At 34.7% G+C, this 14,559-nt stretch overlaps 1 protein-coding gene across 1 annotated transcript; it reads left to right on the forward strand.

Annotated features, from left to right (window-relative positions):
- Window positions 1–2,609: 2,609 nt before the first annotated feature.
- Window positions 2,610–11,525, forward strand: LOC118752882 (cysteine dioxygenase type 1-like). Its single transcript, XM_036487732.1, has 3 exons — window positions 2,610–2,894; window positions 10,463–11,045; window positions 11,109–11,525. The coding sequence occupies exons 1-3, from the start codon at window positions 2,754–2,756 to the stop codon at window positions 11,189–11,191; spliced, it is 807 nt and encodes a 268-aa protein (XP_036343625.1). The 5' UTR covers window positions 2,610–2,753; the 3' UTR covers window positions 11,192–11,525.
- The last annotated feature ends 3,034 nt before the right edge of the window (window positions 11,526–14,559 follow it).

Raw genomic sequence — 14,559 nt, forward strand, 5'->3', positions numbered from 1 at the left:
GTGTATGGGGAGTGATGCAGTCTAGTGTACATAGTGTACATCTAGATTCAAAAAATTAATTTTCAAAAAAATTTCGCTATATCTAGAGTTTTGTACTCTCATGTAGCACTATTTCTCATATTTATTCATTCCTACGCCAAAGTACTCCACGTTAAAATTTTCAGCAAAATCGGAAGAAATTACCGTTACCTCTTCTTCTATGGAGTGTAAAAATTTCACAGCTGTATTGGTTGCCAGTATCAAAAACAGGTACGGCTTTTTAAAAAGTGGCATGTAAAATTTTTATTGAAGGTTTATTAAAATCAATTACGAAAAAAGTGTTGCTTAGGGCCTTTGTGAGTTGAGGCAACGATATGTAAATTCAAAACTTAAAAGCCGTTTTTCTCGAGTTTCCCTTTTGTTTTGAGTTATGACACTATTGAAGTAAATGAGCGATATGTATGAAATCGGATAACATATATCATTTAATAATAATAATAATAATAATAGATTGACGCTTACACATATCTTAGTGTTTGGCCGAGCTTCTCCTCCGACTTGTGGCGTGCGCCTTGATGTTGTCACACAAAGCAGTTTTACGCCGACTCCGAACGGCGATTGTATTTTTATGAGAAGCTGTTTTTCATGGCAGAAATACAATCGGAGGTTTGCCATTGCCTGCCGAGGGACGACCGCTGTTAAGAAAACGCGTTTTTTCTATAATTTTTGCGATGTTGCTTTGAACAGGGCTTCAACCCAGGTGCTAATGAGTGAAAGCGCCCACTGCTTACCACTACACCACAGCGGCCGATTCCAAATTCGGGGATTCGAAATTAATTTTTTTTATGTCGTGTATGTATGTGTAGCCGCTGTGATGTATTGGTTAGCAATGCGCGCTACCATTCCGCAGGCCCTTGGTTCAAGTCCGGTTCAACCCAAAATCGAAAAATAAAAAACAAAACAGGTATTTTTTTCTAACAGCGGTCGCCCCTCGGCGTGCAATGGCAAATCAACGAGTGGAATTCTGCCATGAAAAATATCATCTCATAAAAATACAATCGCCGCTCGGAGTCGGCTTAAAACTGTAGGTCCCTCCCCTTTGTGTGCCAACATCAAGGCGAACGCCAAAAATCGGAGGAGAAGCTCGGCCAAAAACTAACCTATATGTAAGCGCCAATCTATTAGTATTATAATTATTATTATGTACATTAATGTTCCCAGCGCAAAAAGAAATATGTACCAAAATTAAAAAAAAAAAGTTATTTTAATTTAAAAATGTTTCCTAACTCACGAAAATCTTTTTTAATTTATACACTATTTGTAAAAAAAAGTTATCAAGTTATTATTGATCCGTGCCAGACTGGCCATTTCGTCCACGGTGCAGCGGATACTTTTTCTTGTCCTCGTTCACATGGTAATAATTTAAAATTGTTTTTATTATATGCAAACATATTTATTAAAAATTAATTAATTTCAAAATAAAACATTCCAATCCTTCGTTAGTGTCAAAGAAAACCACGTCAGTGCAACGCACGCACTACTTTCTCACCAAGCCAAGATTAAGTCAACCAAAGTCACAAAATGTTTATTAATCTGTTTCCAAACTCGCCAAATAGAGTAGGTATGTAATACCATGGGACTGAATTCGAAAAATTGCTGATGTAATTATTGCGGTAGAATTTATCAGATGTACATATGTATGTAAGTATGACCTCGGCATCTATAAACTATTTACTAAAGTCTCCTCTGCGTCTAAGCTGCGCTTATAAGAAATAGACACGTAACATTTCTCTTTCGTAAATATTTTGAGTTTGTAAAATATCATTTAATGAGAATATTTGTGTCGGTGAAAAATTGTAAAACAAAATAAAACTAAGGAGAAGCTATTGATTGCGAACGTGATGCAAGAGTAAGTGATACCAATATTCATATTTACACACATACTACTGATGAATGTAAAAATATCTACATATCTAGATAGCTACCTGTTATACCGTTGTTTATGCTAATGACCTAATGACTGCCACCGAAGTGCTACTGTTCGTTTGCTTAATGGCAGCTAAAAATTAAAGATACTCAAAATGCTCATATGTAAACAGACATAGTTACCACCAATTAGATGAATGCGACCCAAAACACTCCACTGGATGCTGATAATTAAACACTCAAAAAGAAAAAATTTAACCGCAGAACAGACCTCAGGAAATGGAGAATCTTAAAACACTACAATTAAGTAAAACACAAAGAAAGCAAGAATCGACAAATGGAGTTAGGGCCACTTGGAATTGAGTGGAATGTTTTGTAGCTTATGGTCGTCTTGTGGCTATGGCCAAGTGTAATGAATAAAAACCAAAAATTCATGCAGCTGCACAACACAAACGCTTCAGAGCCATTCGAAGTTATACACCTCGTCGCGGCGCCGATTAACCAATGCCACTAATTCATGCAAGCAATTCACGTACACAGCATCGTAAACATTCATCAATTAGTGAAAATCGAAACGTTTTAAGTGCATTGAGAATACATTACCATCAAGTGAATATTCATGCCACACGCAAGCGTCTCTGCAATCACAGATTAATAACACAAACTTTGTACATCAAGTGAAGATCAGTCAGCAGGTACAGATCGCCAATTGTTGTGGCGCACCAAACTTTCTTTGGCTAAACAATCGGTTGTAACAACTTGAGATACGAGTACGAGCGTTGAGAGATACGCTTGAACCATTTGAGTTGCATTTGCAGTGTGTATCCGGTCAGTACGAGTTTATACTAATGTGTCGCAGCAAGCTTCTACAGAAGTCAGCGAATACTGATAAAGACACTGCCGAGTCAGCGACGACAACAAACAACAGCGGAATTAGAGATAGTTCAGGTACAGGGATTGCCGCTGCAACTAACGGTCATCATAAAATGGTAAGTATGTACTTATATATCTGCTTATTTTCGAGAACTAATAATCGTACATTAAAGATATTGGAAAAAAAAATTAATATGGGGGGGTCTTTATTAGAGCAACGAAGCCAAATCAACAATTTTTAGAATTTTTTTTCTGTCTGTCTGTATATTTGTGCGCGCATCATTCGAAAACTAATGCATGGAATTGAATACAGTGTTTACCTATGTATTGCTAGAGGTCTAACTTAAAATATAGAAAGAAAAAAATTACAGAGTTGCCACCTGTTTGAAAGTTGCAGTCTAAGTAAATTGATAAAATAAAGTAAATATTGCAATATGGCTGTCAAAAAAAGAGGTTTAAAACGGCTTATGGAAGAAAATATTTTTTTGGGGTGGCCACTTATTTTAAAACTTTAATTTATTTGAATTGATAAGATAAATTGAACACATATTGCGATATGGGTATAAAAAATAAAGAGGTTTAGGAAAGTTTACTGCTGGAAATATGTGAGGGGGGTTGCCTTCTGTTTGAAAAATTTTATCCAATTATATTGTTAAATAAATTAAATATTATAATACGGGTATCAAACAGCACAAAATACTTTTAAGGCGCAGTGAAGCACGCCGGGTATTTGCTAGTTTTGTATACAAAATTTGACAGTTAAACCAAAGATACCAAATTTTCAAGGTTCTCTAGGCTTTTTGCCAGTTTGAGAGAATACCGTTTATTTATTTATTTTTTTTTTAAGAGGGGAGCTTCAGTTATTAGATATAGACGTTTAATATATAAAAGTCGCATATCCCAATCAAAATAATAAAACAAATTTAATCCTTGGTGTTATTTTGTTTCCTGTCAGTACCCCGAGATAGGCTCTTTTTTGTGAAAAGTGAGTGAGGCTTTCAAATACTAAATACACATCGACGGCTTATATTTACGGTGACCATAAATATGGATTCAAAATGAAGGACAATTTTTCAAAAATATGCCTACATATATTAACGTAGTATAAAAATATCAAAAGAGTATTTATGATTCTAATTTATTAATTATTAATACATAATTAATCACGTTTTTTCATCGATATTAATCTTTTTTTACATGAATATTTATAAAAGTATAGTAAAACATATTATAATTTCAATAGCTTACACGAAAAGTGAAAATCTTTAAAATATTATTTTATTGGCAAATTTTGAGTCGCTCAAAACGAAAACAATACAATTTTTTTTTTGTTTTTTTGGTACTTTTCGCAGTTATTTGTCAAAAATCGACGCCATGAATCGACGTAGACGACGAGTTACAAAGTGCCCTTTTCAAAAATATATAATTTGTGCAGGTTGCGCTCCGTAGCATCTACATTTATAATCCGATTTTCATTATCTTTGGCTCAAAATTTATTGTAGTGATATATCTTCTTTATCGAATTTTTAAAATAATGAAAAAAAATATTCAAATGAAACTGCGTATTTGATTGAAAATCTAACTTTTTTCGACTTTGGCGACAAAATGCAAATGGTAATGATAATTTTCATTGAAGTGGCCACAAGTTATATATTTTGGTAAGAGGCACATCCATACCCTTCGAGCTGTAACTCGCTTACGTTGATTGGGAGATTTTTTCATGAGATATAAGAAAAGCTACGAAAAGTACCAAAAATCACTTTTTTGAAAAAATCCATCCATTGTCCGATAATTTTAAAATAACGAATAAAATGCGGGACAAATGCAGGACACTTGGGAAAAATCAGTACATTTTCAGGTTTTTCAGATTTGAAAAACTACGCAGGACCGACCTTTGAAAAACAGTACGGTCCTGCAAAAAACAGGACGGATGGTCACCGTACTTATATTCAATATCCTCTATCTGCAATTTTCACAAAGATTATATTATGATATAAAAATCCACCTTAGACTTAACCGACATCGATGATGTTAATGCTAATGTTGTTATGAGAATTTGCTATTGAATTGCAAAGTTAAAATTAACATTAGTGATCAGCGTTAAGTCCAGGGCCGAAGTAATCTTCCTGGGACGAGAATGGGTTTTGCCCCAAATAGGACATTTAGTGCATTGAATCTTATAAGAACCATGTCCAAGTCTAAGAAGAATTGAGATTAATTCCTAAACCATATTACCCTTTGACTTTCCAATTTTTCCGCCTGACTCAAAGATCGCAGAACAATATTCGATGGATAAAAATGGAAATATCGTTCCAAAAATAATGAAAATGTGTGCCCCGCTTACCTTAGCGGTAGAGGCTTTTGCAAAAGGATAGCTGAAATAGCCGCTTTAATGAAATTATACTTTGAAATAACACTAATAAGGCAATTATTTAAAACTGTTAAAGCAACTTATGGATGGTTCCACCCTATGAAGCTAAATTTTTGGTTTGATTTCAAAGTTTAGAGCCAGACATAAATTTTGCAAGACAATTCAAGAAGGAGCAATTGATTTTACGATATGTACTTCGAAAATCTCGTATAAGTCCCGTAAAGTTATGGCAATACGCAAAGCGTTCAAATTCTTCGTAAAATCATCTCGGGCCTCTGCACCACATCTTGTGAATAAATTGAGTGATATATTTTTTTAATTTTATTTAAACTGTAAAGGCGTAGAGTGGTAGCACAAAGGTCCGGGGACTGTCTTTCGATACGTCAATAAAATAAAAACAGCTTCAAATGATAAAATTTTAAATTTCGAAAAACGGAATCTCATTGCTTTTTTTACAAACTTTTATTACGTTCCACCGGTGTGCAATCAAGTCCTGCAATAAATTTTTAACCAATGTCCCGATGAGCTAGAGACCTTAAACTTAGCTAAAAACTCGATGACAATGCAATGTGAAGTATGAATTAATCCGCTAGGTGGCGCAGATGTCGAGGTATTTAAAAAAGCCGTATTTATGATCAGATATGGTTCATATTTGAAACAGAAAAATTTCCTCCAAAAAAAATTTGGCCGATAGGTGGCACAGGAGTAGAGATATTTTGAAAACCCATATTCGTAGTCCGATATGGTTCACATTAGAAATGTATATTATGTATGTACTTGAATGGAAAAAAATAATACTGGAGAAAATATAGCCGTTAGGTGGTGCGGGGTCGGTTTTTTCTTTTTTTATAAACCAATTCCAAATCAGATGATTGCTTAAAACGCCAATATTACGAAAGGCGTGCGCTAGAAAAGGACAAGAAGGGAAAAATATGCCTTTTTACAGGGTTGAGTGCAACATCAACCACATTTTGCACCGTGAAAGGGCAACATTTTTGGAAGAAACGAAATCGCTATTAATGAATTTGTTTTCATCGTATTTGTTTGTTTTCAAGTTGGTGGTTTTTACTTTGCTTTACAATTGTTTACTTCCTGCTTGTCATGACGTACTTTTATTTTATATATCGCCATGAAAAATTCAATATTTCCAATAACACAAAACTAAGCTCCCAGACCTATCACAGATTCCGAGTGAACTCCCGTCGTGGAAAAACCTCCCGTCACGAATTCGGGAGAAATGCTATCAGCAATTCCGACGCATTCGACGTATGTTTTGTTTTAATAATTCTAAATCAAAATAAAATAACTGAAAATCAGTGATACCATTCTCACGAATTTCGAATTTGCGGGAGAATTTCGTGATCTCAGACGGAATTCTTGATAGGCTTGTCCAAATTAATTTGCAATAATGATAACGAGTTTGCGAACTTACAGGCCTCTGCGCACTTATATATGTATATACCACGAACGTGAAATATGAAACCAATAATACATGTTATCATAACAGTACGTCGAATTATCACCTTAATTTTGATCTCTCCGGTGCGGTTTTTTCCGACATTGTTACGGAGTTAGTACGCTCCGCAGAGAAGATTCAAAACAAGCTTACAATAAATCAAAAACAAAAATTATAATGGGAGCATCCGTACCTACAAACATAAATAGTATGTATAGTATACATATGTAAGTATGTACATACATAGCAAAATAATCTCATCCGAGTGCACAGATGGGGAAACCTATCTCCGGCTAATATTTACTGGTACAGCAAATCGTCTCTACATATATGGATTTGTACGTATGCGCATATGTATGTATGTGTATATAATATACAGTCTTAATTATATGTACATATGCATGTATGTATGTAAATATGTATTTATAAAAAAAAAGCTAAAGAAAGCTATCACGAGCTACAATCTCAACTCAAAGAACATCGATTTTCGAATCATTCAGATTTTCTTATTCAAATCGTGCGCGTCAAGACTCAAAGAGCGGTTAAGTTTAAGACCGTATTTAAATAACTAACGGAAACGAGTTTCAAATTTAAGTCCAAGTTTTATAGAACCACTGAAATCGATAAGAAAATACTTCATTAAACCGAAAAGTGAGTTTAAAACGAAAAACGGTGATTTTCATTGATTTCTAAAAAGCAATTTTAGAACAGTGAAAAGAAAGAAACAACTGCACTCATCTGCTTGTAATCTGTTAAGATTAATTTTTCCAGGCGTTTTTGAATTACAATCTGTACATACTATATTGAAAAGTATACATACATACATATATGTTTGTGGGTATTTAAATTCCATAATAAACTGATAAATACTGAACATTGACCTTAACGCACCGTTTAATTTGACATACGTACACGTACTTACATACTAATGTATTTATAAATGCTCATATGTATAAGTTTAAATTACGCTTTTCGAAAATATTTTGTCAGCTAAGAGTTGAAAGTTATTGTATTAGCGAAAGAAAAAAATCAAAAATTAAAATTAAAAAAATATATACCTTCGCAATTAGACCTATTCAAGGCCTCCATATATGTAAATCGAGAGGAGAAATATTTTTAATGCTACCAGTCTTAGGTCGGAAACTTTCCATCTGTAATACACAGAATCCTGCAGAACCGAGAGCTGGCTTATAACCCCTCAAGACCTGAGTATGAACCAATTAAGGTAGACTATTTTTTGTTTTTTTTTTACTTTTCAGGGCATAAATAAAAAATTTTATTTTTTTTTATATTTTTGAAATAATTTAATTTTCAATAAAAAAAAAATAAAAATTTTAACATAGTAGCACAAATTGTTTATCGTAAATGATCACTTGCCAACCCAATTGAAGTACATTATAACCAGCGTAAGTAATATTTTTAATTGCAACTCTATTTGAACCATATTTTCAAAATTGCTTTCTATTTCTGCCCGGTAAAGTTAGATTTTCAAGGTTGCAGTAACTCCCATAAAGCTGAAAATTGGTACGAATGTCATTATAAATGAAACGAGAAAAGTCCTTATCGATCCCAGATCTGTAAAAAAAAATTATTCAAGGTCAAAGGTCAAATAAATTGATGTTTACAATTTTTCAGCTAAACCGTAAGGTTTAACATAAAAATAGGTTAGAAAAATGTGTAGATCATGCAAACCCTTTAAAACCCTTTATGACACTTTTTCCTAAGAGTCACCATTTCTGGGATATAACGACTCAATCGACATCCATTTTGTAAAAATTCATTTAACTTATAAAATACTTTGAATTGAATTTAATTTTCTAACAGGAGGTAGTATAAAAAATTCAGTCTGTATGGCAGGTGTCACGGGCCATTTTCCAAGAAACCACATTTTTTCCATGAGTATAGTATTGATTTCATATACACATCTCCATACGAAGTTCCAGCACTTTACCACAAATACTTCCAGAGGTATGCAGTATGTATGGGAGATGCCACGCCCTTTTATCCAATCGGGATACAAGCTACCCTATCTTTTAAGTTGGGCTAAATGAGACCAGTATGCAAAATTTCATAAAAAATAAAGCTAAAACGTGAAAGCGTAACAAACAAACCTTTCGCATTTATACGAGTAAGGATTATCCAGTACTAACCATTAAAATTCTCTCTTACGTCAGGATTTTTCTTAAAAGGACTTTGAAATTTAAAATTTTCAGACAAATTTTTAAAAAACTCGGTGCAATTCTACATTCTAACACAAATATGCGAATCATATAAAAGAAAAAATTCGATAGAATTAAAAAGGTTTAAATATTTTGGTGCAGAAAGACGAATAGGTACTGAAAAAGTCCTTTTAAAATTTTATCCTTGAATATCCTTGCAAATTTTCAATATGTATCTTTGAAAATTGTTATGTTAAGGACTAATATGCATGATGTGGTTGTACATAAAGAAATAAAATTAATTAAAAGCGCATTTTCAATACCTAGTACCAGATTGGCCAAGCATATACTTTTTAAAGTTTTCAAGGTTGGGATATCAAATACTGGTAATTTGGATAGCTTTAAAAAATATTATTGAAATAAAAAAAAATGGATTTCGATATCTATTAAGTAAATTTCTTACTCAGAAATTCAGGTGGCAACCCTATTCCGAAATGCGCCGGAATGAATAGACATATCTTGAGCGTATATGTATTGTGTATACTTAAAAAAATGCTGATTGAAATTAACAAAATAAAAGTTTGTATTACATAGAAGCGTGGCAAACCTGATCGAAAATATTTTCTGACCAAAGTCCTCAACAATACCTTTCATTTGATATCCATAATGTTTTAGAAAAATTGTGTTGAATCGAAAATAAGTGGCAACCTTACACTACTATCCTAAGGGATACCATTTTGTATATAGGGAAAGCATTGTTTAAAAACCTTCTCTTGGTATCCATGAATAGTAATATTTCAACTTTTTTTTCTAAACAAAAAATAAATAAATAAATGTGCGATTCGAAATAGGTGGCAACCCTATTAAAATGTTGATTTATGGATCTTTAAATTATCTTCCTTGTTATGATGTTTTAATTAATTTGCAACTAATTTCGAATAGCTGGCAACCTTATACGAGTCTTCTCGGAGATAGTGCCTATTCAAATAACCTTAGAATCTATAACATTATCTGCATACAAAATTTCATCAAAATCGTTGGAGCCGTTTCCGAGAACACTATGGATGTATTTACATATATACAAGAATTGCTCGTTTAATGCAATAAGATTCGTTCTTGGGAAGCAAGACTTGAATTTTTTTTTTGTTTCTACAGAATTTTCTTTCATTCATCTTTTTTTTAATTATGCTAGCTGATCATATTTTTGAAATTGGAAAGTCCTTTAAAAAAAATTCTGAAGTCAACGATTTTCTGTTTCAGTTCTTTGAGGGTAGCATTACTTGTAACTTTTTATTTTGACTATTAATCGGGCGATAAGACTACTTTTTTACCTTTTATTAATTTTTTTTTGTTTAAACAAGTGCTTGAAGAAAACGAATGCGAAAGGTTTTCCTTCCTTTCTGTAAAATTTGGAAAACTGGACTTGGTAACTTTCTACTCTAACCTAGCGATATATTTTTTATTTTCTTTATTTTTATTTATGCGCTCCTTTAACAAAAAGCGCAAGGTAGCTATACTTCAAATCAGGATACTTACTCAGGGCTAATAAATTTAAGATGGACTAAGAATGTCTTAAAATTTATTAGCTTTTGAAAAAGATGGCATATATAATTTTTTGTCCCTTAATCGGCTTCCATTAATACAACAGCATCAATAGCAAATCGCTTTCTTATTTACATACATATGTACATTTTACAGGTGAATAAAACTTGCACCGAAATGGCGCTTTCCAAGGTCGATGCCAACAACTCTGAATTGGATCAGGAGCGTTACTTACGTGATGCTACACATCATTTTCGTGGCATAGAAAAACCTCTCAAATATGGTCCAACCATTGATAATCTAACGGATCTGATTTCGGCTCTTCACAAGGAATTCGAAACGAGCTATGTAAATATAGAGATGGTTAATCACATAATGTTGACATATAAGTCGAATCCGCGCGAATGGAAGCGTTTCGCTAAGTTTGATCGTTATAAATACACACGCAATTTGGTTGACGCCGGTAACGGTAAATTCAATTTGATGATCCTATGCTGGGGTGAAGGCCAAGGCTCAGCCATACACGATCATGCCGATTCACATTGTTTTATGAAAATGCTTAAGGGTGATCTACAGGAGACAAGGTATGAAATGCCATGTACCAAGGCTATAGATATGCCCAGTGTAGATATTGGTCAAACTAATGATGCCGATGATAATGATGAAGAATTCAATAGCGAAGAATTGAAGACGATAGGCTCTTCATCGATTAGTTTGAATGATGTTGCCTATATAAATGGTGGGTTTGTTGAAATGAAATATGTATGTTTAACAGTTTACTAAAGCTATCTTTCGATTTCAGATAATCTTGGCTTGCACCGAGTGGAAAATCCTAGTCACATCGAGACGGCGGTGTCGCTTCATTTGTATTGTCCCCCCCTTTGAGGAGTGCTCTGTCTTCCATAAGAACTCTGGCAAGCGTATAAAGTGTCCTGTGACCTTTTGGAGTAAATATGGTGTGCGTCAGCATCAGTCCAAATAATAGAATTTCACCGTATGAGATTTTTTCCTTTTGCATATCAGAAACGCTTTGAAAGATCAGATGATATGATCCTGTATAACAACAACAAACCTACTAGAATATTTTAATGTATGCCTTATTTTGAATTTTCTTATAAATTTTTGTATACATACATACATATGTATGTACGTAACAGAGTTTTGTAAACTATTTGTACAGCGAACGGGTTTAAAGCAAAAATGTATCATTCCAAACGGCCGGCTTTTGTTTTTAATTTTTAAAATATTATGGTTAGTAAAATACAATTAAAATATATATATTTAAGTTAATTTTATAAACTACTTTTAGATATATATATTTTTATTTATATTGCAATAAAGTCATATATGTACTTTATTAAAAAAAAAACTTTTTGGGTTTTGGGTTTTCAGTAGTTTCTCGCATAAAAAATTTAATGCAAATATATGTACCCATATACCCGACTCATCATGTGCTGAACCGAGGCTGAATACTGTAACTATGAGTTTTCAAGTGTACACTGAAAATTGTGTACACTCTTCATTTTGCGATTCAAGAAGTCTGGGAATGAGTTTTAGCTGTCAAAATTGTATACACTTCTATTACGGAAAACTCACTTAGGGGATTCCCTTAAACTCTTATTGTCTTAAACTGTGTAAAACTTTTAAGTTTACGAGGCATTTATGGGAACGCCCCCTTTGCGAAAAGGTGCGCAAAGTGACTGTGTGACAGATAAACTAGGATTTTGTGAAGGAATTTTTGTTTCGTAGTATTTTCCATAACATCCCGCCATCTTGCCTATATCACTCTTGGCTAAAATACAATTAAAAATTCCGAAAATTAGCAGAAAACCTAAGTCAATACAGTTAGTGGATGAAATTCATTCATTTCATTCGCGTATTATTTTTTCATTTATTTTCATTATTTTATCATACATTTTATTATAAAAATTTCGGACCCTAGGCAACACTGAAGTTTACGAGGTCGTTTGAGCATCAAATTTGCCTCGTAAATTTACGAGGGGCTCGTTAATAGAGCTCCATACAAATTTTGACAGTTCCCTTACGAGGCTCGTAAATTAACGAGCTTTACGAGGTTTAAGACGCTTTTATAAGTTTAATAGAAAACCTCTACTGAATTTTATTCGGTGAGTTTTTGGTTGTGAGTTTTGCACTCTACATTTTCTCACAGTTACAGAATAGAGCCCCTGCTCTTTGGTTTAAATTTCCATTAATGTGCTTCTTACGGCCCCTTTGTTTCCTAATGCAGCGTTTACATGAGGCCATTTTACAGGTAATTAGTTGAATCAACTTCGTTGAAAGCGATTAACTAGTTCCAATGCCATTTACACCAGACGAGTGTTGCTTTTAAATAAATGTTGCCTGTAAAAGCGCCGAATGTAAACACTGTAGTTTCCGTTGAAATCAATGCAGATTAAAGAAGTAGCAGAAACAACAAGATTCGTATATATGGTTGTTGTTTTTTTTTTAATATCAAAAAGATAAACAAAATTTGACAGTGTAGAGTAAAATCTTAGTGATAGTTCATTCCACCCGAGTTTAGCCTGCTGCAGTATCCAGAGCGAAGTTGGGCTATGGTGGTGCGCGAGTCTCCCGAGGCAGACAAAGCTCTGTCTCGTCCATGTCGTTAAAAAATGGTATTCAAAGGTCGGGAGTCGGTGTAAGACGTGTTCATGTCTGCAGCTTCGTCCACAGGTTCCGCCGGCTAGCGGCTAGGTGGTAAAAAGGGTTGCCGAGGATTTTATGGAGGAGAGGGTTAGTCTTCTTGCAGTGAAGAAGCGAGAAAGTTCGGAAAGGTTACCTTTTACTTTCGAGCACAAGTCATGAATTCCATTTCCGGACGCCATCATCCAGCTGTCGTCAGCATAAGAGATAATAGAGACTTCCTCATGCGGTTGAGGGAGCTTCAAGATGTAGTGTTCAACAGCACAGCAGCGGGGACGGGACACCACCCTCTGGGTCCCCTGTTTAATTTTCCTCGTTTCGATGGTTTTGTCTCTGACTGGCGAATGTCGACCACTAAGATAACTCGCCGAACACTATTTGTGTCCCAAGGAGGGTTATCGGGCGATAAGACTACTTTTTTGGACGGTTTTCCCTATTAAAGCAGTGGGACCTTTCTCCCCGTTTTCCAAGATGAGTGTAGCCTCAAGTTGTGGACCTTGTTGGGTTCGTCTACTCCTGCTGAACCTAAGATTTTCATAATCAGCATGTGTATTTCATTTGGTTCAATGGCTTTGGAGGATTTCGACGAAGCGCGCACATCGAAAGAGATTTCTACTCTGTTGTCGCGCTTCGTCGTGTTGGACATTGACCTCACGGTTGTTCAAAGCTTACTCACACCAGAAGTAAAGTTAAAAGTCGTCCGATGCTCTTTCCACGTCTTCCTCTTATATACGTTCACAAGTTACAGTGGTACTGTGTTTGGGGGGTGGTGTTGCTAAGGTGAACTCTGGTGTGCCGTGGAAGCGGGCCGGTTTATATAGCCTAGTGCTACGAATGACGTTGTCCACTGCCGGTAAGTTCTTAAACCTGAGATATTCTGAGATGGCTCCAACCGTTGCAGGTGTTGCACCTTACCGAGGTGGAGTTTGAGTGTAACGTCTCTGGCATATGCAGAGTGGGTAAGTTTATGGCCCAGGCTTTGACTCTTGGCCAGCCCTGAGCACAAGAATTTGAAACAGATTTTGGACGAACAATGCTTGAGAAATTTCGCCGACCAAAACTGGGTTAGATCGCCGAAACAACAGCCCTTGGTCGGTGAAAACCCTATTCTTTCCGGTACGTAGAACCGGCTGTCGTGGGAATGACACAACAGTCGTGCTTTCCTGGGTTATCCAGCTCAGTTTCGCTATCATTTCGTACGGGAAGCGATCTTTCAGTAATCGGTAAACTGATGATAAAATAATTTTACACAAACAAAATACACGGGGAAAAATTACCGAAAATCGATTTAAATACCCGTTTAGCTTATTTCGTATTTCGTATAATCCAACGTGATTGAACTTCTTATACCATTTTTCCACGGTACCCTGAATTACTTGGTTCGTTCCCCCAATTACGATCGCGAATTACCCCATTCCCACGGGCACATTCTTAATTCGATTTGACAGTTCTCTGCCTCTGTGTTTTATTTTTTTTTCGCTGCAAAATTGGTTTAAAATGTAGGTTCTTCCTAAAAATGTATAAGTTTCCATATTAAATTAGGGATATACACATCTAAAAACTTTACTTTTCGTACTCAGAAAAAATGC

Source organism: Rhagoletis pomonella, unplaced genomic scaffold, assembly GCF_013731165.1.
Source record: "Rhagoletis pomonella isolate Grant_MI unplaced genomic scaffold, Rhpom_1.0 Rhpom_scaffold_01933, whole genome shotgun sequence".
In the NCBI taxonomy this organism is placed as follows: domain Eukaryota; kingdom Metazoa; phylum Arthropoda; class Insecta; order Diptera; family Tephritidae; genus Rhagoletis; species Rhagoletis pomonella.

Bases quoted from the DNA above. Each gene is read 5' to 3' on its own strand.
- LOC118752882 (XM_036487732.1), top strand. From the start codon at position 2,754: ATGTGTCGCAGCAAGCTTCTACAGAAGTCAGCGAATACTGATAAAGAC. The intron at 2,895-10,462 runs GTAAGTATGTAC...TACATTTTACAG, and splicing joins CTAACGGTCATCATAAAATG to GTGAATAAAACTTGCACCGA. The intron at 11,046-11,108 runs GTGGGTTTGTTG...TTTCGATTTCAG, and splicing joins TGATGTTGCCTATATAAATG to ATAATCTTGGCTTGCACCGA.